Consider the following 7,961-nt stretch of genomic DNA (forward strand, 5'->3'; position numbering starts at 1 on the left):
TGGCTTTGTACTGCTTGTCAGTGCAAGACTCGATGTTTGAAATACTAAGACCTGTGAATGATATAGATTTTAGTGCACAATGAGTGTTTGAATGGCATTTGTGCTTGAAGTGCAACAAAAACAGTAACAGGAAACTGATAGTTGGGGATGTGAGTGCTAGGTGGAGCAGGGTAGAGGGGTAATGTGTGGATTAATACTACATGGTGTTGTTTTTTCTTCCACAGATTGCAGAGTGGGGACCATTTGACTTGGTGATTGGTGGAAGCCCATGTAATGATCTGTCTATTGTCAATCCAGCAAGGAAGGGCCTTTATGGTGAGCATTTAGTGACTGAACTGCCTGTCTGTCTGTCTGTCTGTCTATCTGTCTGTCTGTCTGTCTGTCTGTCTGAGTCAGAAAAAGGGTGGTGTCTTTACTGATAAAATCTGGACCCAGCTGCTAGGATAACATAAAAAGGGGTTTATTAAGGAAAACAATAAAAACATAAAAAACCACCGGGAAGGACAAAAAAAATGATAAAAGAGTCAAGACAACAAACCTAAAAGACACAAACACAAAGGTAGCAGGTAGCAAGAATCAGGAAAACACTGAACATCACAAAAGTGCTCGTTGTTGTAAGGGGGAAATATTGGTGCAAGTTGGATATCAAGAAACCTCTGGTCAATTACCCAAAATTTAAAAGATGAATTACGAAAGATGACAATGCCTGCTCGGGCACAGAATGTTAGATATGTTAAATTTGTTCCTCGCCAATATAAGAGCGCAGACAAGCCGTTATTTAAACCGGTTCTACACTGTATTTTTCAGTGTACTGTATTTTTTGATTTGATACATGAATTTTTGTTTGAATTAATTGTTAACCCTCGTAAAGAGCTACTAGTAAAAACTAGTAGTACTAGTAAAAATGAAATTACACTGAACACAGCATGGTAAAACCTAAAAAAAGATTATTTGATTAATTAACAACAACAATAATAATAATAATAATAATAATAATAATAATAATAATAATAATAATGCAAAAATATATCAGTAAAAATCCATCAAGTGGCTGCTCCTGCTTTAATTGTCATAAGTTAAACATAACAAGAAAACCTTTTGTTGCTGACACGTAACTTTAAAATTACTTTACTCTTTGGCTTTCTACTCTAATCAACACATAAAGCCCGGCGTGTACATAATCTTTGCAGAAGGGACTGGCCGTCTGTTCTTTGAGTTCTATCGCCTGCTGAGTGAAGCAAGGCCAAAAGAAGGAGAAGACCGGCCCTTCTTCTGGATGTTTGAGAACGTGGTTGCAATGGGCGTCAACGACAAACGGGACATTTCCCGCTTCCTTGAGGTTTGTATTCCTCACAAAAGTTGTCCTCAGTGGGGGGCAGGGTGGCTTAGTGGTTAGCATGTTCGCCTCACACCTCCAGGGTCGGGGTTCGATTCCCGCCTCCACCTTGTGTGTGTGGAGTTTGCATGTTCTCCCCGTGCCTCGGGGGTTTCCTCCGGGTACTCCAGTTTCCTCCCCCGGTCCAAAGACATGCATGGTAGGTTGATTGGCATCTCTGGAAAATTGTCCCTAGTGTGTGATTGCGTGAGTGAATGAGAGTGTGTGTGTCCTGCGATGGGTTGGCACTCCGTCCAGGGTGTATCCTGCCTTGATGCCCGATGACGCCTGAGATAGTCACAGGCTCCCCGTGACCCGAGGTAGTTCGGATAAGCGGTAGAAAATGAGTGAGTGAGTGAGTTGTCCTCAGTGATAAACCAGTTCTTAAAGTCAAACGGATCAGCTGAGATTATTGTTTGATTGATTAATAGATGATGCTGGAGTGCAGAAAAGTGCAGATTCTCTTTTTTTCTTGTTGTGGGCATTTTTAATTATCTGTCTCATTTCAATAGAGAAAACGTGTCCTTCAGAAAGGAATAGTAATATTAAGATGTAGGAGCTGAGGTTTTAACTATTTATTTGTATTTTTAACATGTTAATGTGTTCCAATCCAGTGCAATCCAGTGATGATTGATGCTATTGAAGTGTCAGCTGCCCACAGAGCTCGATATTTCTGGGGCAACCTGCCTGGAATGAATAGGTAATCTACATTTTATTTCTCTTTTCTTTATTTCTTTTTTTATTTCTCATGTTTATTTAAATGAAGAAGTTAAACTACAATGTTGCTAAAGGCTTCCTAAGAAGTAGGTGTTCTTTCACATATTCACTACTGAGAAAATAGATTGTTTTCTGATTTCCCTTTTTTAGATATATTATGGATATCGTTGTAAAAAGAACAAGTTTAAAAAAGTATTTATCCAGAGTATTGGTATTGGTTCAGGGAATTCATCTTTAAATGACATTCAGCATCCTGAAATCCCCTTTTTCATCTGGATATGTGCATTGAGCATATTTCCAGTTTATGATGATGTATCAAGGCTACAGACTATTCTGTTTTTCTGATAATTCACTATTATTAACAATTAAAAAGAGAAATAAATTCGGTTTATGTGTGTAACTGTGATTGAACAGATTGGAGGGCTGCCAGGGTGGTTTCACTCATATGTACTTCCCTCTACTTTACTGAGAATCACTCAAGAAATAATCACTTTGTATTTCCAAAGACATGCATGGTAGGTTGATTGGCATCTCTGGAAAAATTGTCCGTAGTATGTGATAGCGTGAGTGAATGAGAGTGTGTGTGCCCTGCGATGGGTTGGCAACTCCGTCCAGGGTGTATCCTGCCTTGATGCCTGATGACGCCTGGTAGTGACCCAAGGTAGATCAGATAAGCAGTAGAAGATGAATGAATGAATGAATCCTTCAAACTCCAGTGTTGCGATAAAGCAAGCTAGGTTTGGCCACAGCGGGACATGTTTAAGGCCTACAAAAGGTGACAATGATTGCTGACCAAGAACACTTGCAGTTTGCTTGATGTCTGGCTGTAGTGATCTAAAACAAAGGCCACTTTATATCTTCTACTAGTTTCTATGGCAAGTTGTAGAACATATTGTTTTAGATTGTAGATCAGTCTTATCTGCAAAGGGCCACTGCGGGGTGCAGGTTTTAATTCCAACCAATCAGAAGCCACACCTGAGTCTACTGAAAGCCAAGATCGATTGTCTTCTGTGAAAAAAATGTCTTCTATCTCCTCTTCTGCTACAATGCTGCCACATGCACTTTTAGTATAGAACCAGACATCTAGACAACTAATTTATAAGTTGAGATAAGTTGTTTATGTCCATTGATTCACACCATCCTGAAAAACTTTCCACTTGCCTGCAAATACCTGGAGTACTGACGAGCGCATACCTGACCTTGTTTAGAACATTGAGAATCCTTTTCAAGGGCAAGATTTCTAAATGTGTGGTCTGCTGAGTGACCTTTTTATCTGGTAATGTCTGGTTTGAACACTCTTTATCATTAACAAGCTTAACCAATTAAACGCGGAGTGTTCAGGCGGAATTGGGCAGCAGCACCTTTTGCATAGTCTGTTGAATGCACTGCATTGTCCATAAATATGCAAGTGATAAGGGGCATGTGGTAGCATAGTGGTTAAGGTGTTGGGCTACCAATCCACCAAGCTGCCACCGTTTTTTGTCCCTGAGCAAGGCCCTTAACCCTCAATTGCTCAGTTGTATAAAAATGAGATAATATAAGTGGCTCTGGATAATGGCATCTGCCAAATGCTGGAAATGTAAATGTAAAGATGGCAGTGGTAAGTAAGCTGTCTGCAAACAGATCAACTTTCACCTTGCTATGTCATTTCCTGTAAGAGTCCAGATCACCAGGTTGTGTCAGCTCGGAAAATATACAGCTCTTTATCACAGTATATTCAATTGTAATTAAATAATGCTTTATGTATTTATGTATATGTCCATTCAAATCGGGGTGAACAGTGCAGGAAGTAAAGCACTTTCTTATGGTGTTCCCCTTTTTTAAGGACAAAAAACTTACAAGTAAGAACAATTGGCTGCTCAACTGTTCCATGGCAAGGTGTATGTTGTCATCTTTATTTCACTTACAAGTAAGCCGATGGAGATCTAGAGTTGATACAGTGTGCAGTGTGGTACGTTTGCATTCAGAAACTCTCCTATCAAACTATCATTTGGTTAAAACATCAAAACAAATCCATCAGAGAAAAAGGAAACATATTTAAAAATATTGTGCATCTCAACATCACTCACAATCTTTAGCCTCACAGTGATGAATAGACAGCAGTATTTCCATAGGCCATGTGAGCTATGCTTTGTGCATTATGCTGCAGTTATGACAAGGTTCTATAAGTATGTCATGTCCATCATCTAGCTCCACCAGGGTTTAGCAGAACAAAGATCTTGCCCTGAAATATTCAAGAAGCTGGGAATGTCGACATATTCAACATTTTTCACAACCTTTAAATGTTGTGTACTTGTTACTCTGTTACTACTCGGAGTACCCCGTACTACATGCTGACTTAAAAATTGTCCTCAGATCTTGTTCAGCAATAGAGTCAGGGCAAAATTCAAATATGAGTATTGCCATTACCTACAGTGCGTCTCAGTCCCTTGCTCTAACATTAACAAGATTAATAAAAATCAAAAGATTAGTGATCTAAAATCAGTGTCTTCAGACATCAGTGTACTGCAGCAGACCAGAATGGAAAGAGGATGAGTTTGATGTAGCAGTGATGTAGCATGTTTTCTGAGTCATTTTGTCCCAAGTATATACATGGCATAGTACTGTAAAGCTTACTGTAAGAAACTCCTCTGTTGTAGGCCTCTCTGTGCCTCTGGTATGGATAAGCTAGAACTACAGGACTGCCTGGAGCATGGCCGCGTTGCGAAGGTAACCTTGCCCTTTCAGCATGTTTCCAAATGTTTTAGTGAACATCCTGAAGATGTGGTCAAACAGCAAGCACATAGAAAGACCCTCACTGGCTTCTATGATTACTTACTGCATTATTTAACAGTTTAGTAATTAGTAGCTTGAAGTGTGGCTTTATGGCCTTTTGAGCACTAATTGTGAAGTAACACTTCACCACCTTGTGTCTCAAGTTTGGAAAGGTGCGTACCATCACAACCCGATCCAACTCCATCAAGCAGGGAAAAGACCAGCATTTTCCTGTCATCATGAATGGCAAAGAAGACATTCTGTGGTGTACAGAGCTTGAGAGGTGAGCAGCATTTTAGATCAAAGATACTTTGTATTACATCACCACATGTTATTAGCAGGGTTCAGGTCTGGACGACGGCTAGTTCATTCAAATACATTGATCTTTTGTTAAGGCATTCCTTTGTTGAACTGGATGTATGATTTGGGTCATTGCTATGCGGAAAGCAGAAATTCTGTTTCATCTTCATCATACTAGCAGAAACCTGAAGGTTCTGCGCTAAAATCAACCGGTATTTGTAGCTGTTCTTGGTTTCTTTTTGCTTTGATAAAAATCCCAGTTCTGGCTGAAGAAAAGCCAGCTAAAGCATGATGCTACCACAACCATGCTACACTGTACAGTAGGTATGGACTTATTTTGGTGATGTGCTTTGTTGCACAAATTATACAATGGATTTATTGTACCTTTTGGAATTGGTCTTATCAGATCATAACATTTTGCCATGTGGTTTTGGGAGATTTAGTTAAGCATGGATGTTTTTGTAAGAAAGAGTCTTCCATCTAATATGAGAATATGAGCAATTGTAGTCACATGCAGTAATCATGGTCTGATATTCATGTAGCTTCTTTATTTTTGCCATAGCTCTCTTGGTAGCCTCCCTGAGTGCGTTTTTGTCTCGTCCTTTTATACGTTTTGAAGAGACGTCCTCTTCTTGGTGATGTCACTGTGGAACTCCATTTTCTCTATTTGGTAATGGTGTCCTTTACAACGTTCCATTGTAAATCAAATGTTTTGGAAATTATTTTACACTCGTCTCCTGATCGATACCTTTCAAAACGTGAGATACCATGCATGCCTTGTAAGCTCTTTACGCACTATGGCTCCAGGGGTCAGATGAAACCATGAGGATGTAAAGAAAATCCTACTGACACAACTAATCTTTATATTTGGTGTTGATCAGAATTATTTCATTGATGACAGCTATATGATATAAAACGGTGTGCTCAATTTTGCAACCATGTTATTGTAATCTTTTTATTTTATCCTTTTCACTTATTTTTTCTACATTCTATATTCACATTGAGAATAGAAAACATTGGTTTAACAAAAATGCCATTTTAACAGGGGTTTGAAGACTTTTTATCCATTGTATATTGTCGGATAAATGATCTTCTCTTCTCTTTAAGGATTTTTGGGTTCCCTGTCCACTACACAGATGTGTCCAACATGGGACGTGGTGCCAGACAGAAACTGCTGGGTCGCTCATGGAGTGTGCCAGTCATCCGACATCTCTTTGCCCCTCTGAAGGACTATTTTGCTTGTGAATAACAACCAAAAAAATTGTCCAATCTACTAACTCTACACACTGAGTTAATACCTACAGCAACAGAGCTGCAAATGGCTTCACAAAACACAGAGGAACTTATGAGGTTTAGTTATTTTTGTCTTGTTAGATATCCAGTTTTGTGATTTTGTCCAGCTGGTCATGCTGTTGCTTTGAGCCAGCAAATATCATGTGTGGTTCTTGTAAGGTTGGAAAAGAGGCTGTTTTACTAACTGATGACCACAAACATTCAAACTCAGTTGTCCTCAACATTTCTCAGTACTTGATAATCAGGGATCTTGTTTCACATAAAGATGCCTTTTCTACTTTGATGGACAGAAGTTCTGGTAAACTCTCATCTCAAAAGAAAATTTTAACATTATATCTTAATGTTTATTCAGAATATGTATACTGAATTCCCATGTTTATTCTGTATGGTATATACCTTCAAAATCTGAATTGAAAAAAAAAAATACCATTCTTCAAGGACTGTCTTTTTGCAGTCGTGCTTATTCAAAGATGTAGTAATATTTAATTCCCTTACTTTTTGTTACTTCAAATAATTGAAACACTGATTATGCTCCAAAATATCAGAGTTGTTTTAAAAGAGCACAAGTTATCTAAGGATGCCAAAGATCAAAATACACAGACCGAGTCTTTAATTTCAAGTCACAACATTATTCCTTACAGTTGGACTTTTCCCAAAAGGGGAAAAAAAAGGGATTTTTTTTGTTCTTCTTCTTGTTTGTGTAGTGCCTGGATTGTGTGACAAGCATTTGTAATGCATTCCTTGTATTATAGGTCTTTTTACTAAAAGAAATACTTGAAATGAGCGCATCAGTGCAAAGCTAAGCTGTGAGCCCACGACATACAGTATATTTGCAAACATTTTTTTACAAAGAACCTCAAAGAGTTTTCCATACATTTGAGGGGGAAAAAACACATAAAGCGTTATATTAACATATAAAGCATTGTAAAAACAAAGCCAAAATATACAATTTCTATATAAGTAGCTTATTTGATATTTGATATTTTTCATAAGTATAAAAAGAACAAGTCCAGAGTCTTTGTATTAAAAAAAAAAGCAAAATGCAGTAATTCTAAACAACACACAGGGTACTGTTTTGTATGTTTACAACTAGATTTTAGGGTCTTCACATAGACCTTCACTGGAACTACAGTATATTATGAACGCACCTTCCTGAAAGATAAGGACTGATTTTGAACTAAAAAATAATTAAAAAAAAATTTTTGTATTGGGTTTTCTGTTATAACAGGTTGTATTTTTTGAGCTTCTTCCTTAAATATTCTGTTTTTAGTATCACTTTCAAATATTTTTAAACTTATGGTGCCTTTTGAAGTACTGTAACCCCTTGAGCCTTTTTGATTGCTTTTAAATAAAAAAGTAATGCATATGCTCTAGATATATGTGCTTCAGAACGACTACTGTTCAGAAACAAAGCTTGAATATGATGTTAACCATTTTAAGACTGTATGCCGAAATATGTTTGTTTTATTATCTCATGTAAGATAGAAGTTCTCTGTCACTTATATTTGCATTGAGAGCTACA

At 37.8% G+C, this 7,961-nt stretch overlaps 1 protein-coding gene across 5 annotated transcripts in view; it reads left to right on the forward strand.

Moving 5' to 3' along the window:
• dnmt3bb.1 (DNA (cytosine-5-)-methyltransferase 3 beta, duplicate b.1) overlaps positions 1–7,605 on the forward strand; it is a 40,870-nt gene extending 33,265 nt beyond the window's left edge. For 3 of the 5 annotated variants that reach the window (XM_060893837.1, XM_060893836.1, XM_060893838.1), the window contains exons 17-22: positions 225–315; positions 1,191–1,339; positions 1,990–2,075; positions 4,732–4,801; positions 5,011–5,129; positions 6,254–7,605. In XM_060893837.1, the coding sequence (XP_060749820.1) occupies positions 225–315; positions 1,191–1,339; positions 1,990–2,075; positions 4,732–4,801; positions 5,011–5,129; positions 6,254–6,395 (657 nt within the window). In that variant the 3' untranslated portion in view covers positions 6,396–7,605. Of the gene's footprint in view, positions 1–224; positions 316–1,190; positions 1,340–1,989; positions 2,076–4,731; positions 4,802–5,010; positions 5,134–6,253 lie in introns of those variants that run through there. The other 2 variants (XM_060893839.1, XM_060893840.1) reach the window with 2 other exon arrangements.
• Positions 7,606–7,961: the final 356 nt, after the last annotated feature.

The sequence above is a fragment of the Tachysurus vachellii genome, chromosome 19 (assembly GCF_030014155.1).
Source record: "Tachysurus vachellii isolate PV-2020 chromosome 19, HZAU_Pvac_v1, whole genome shotgun sequence".
NCBI classification, from domain to species: domain Eukaryota; kingdom Metazoa; phylum Chordata; class Actinopteri; order Siluriformes; family Bagridae; genus Tachysurus; species Tachysurus vachellii.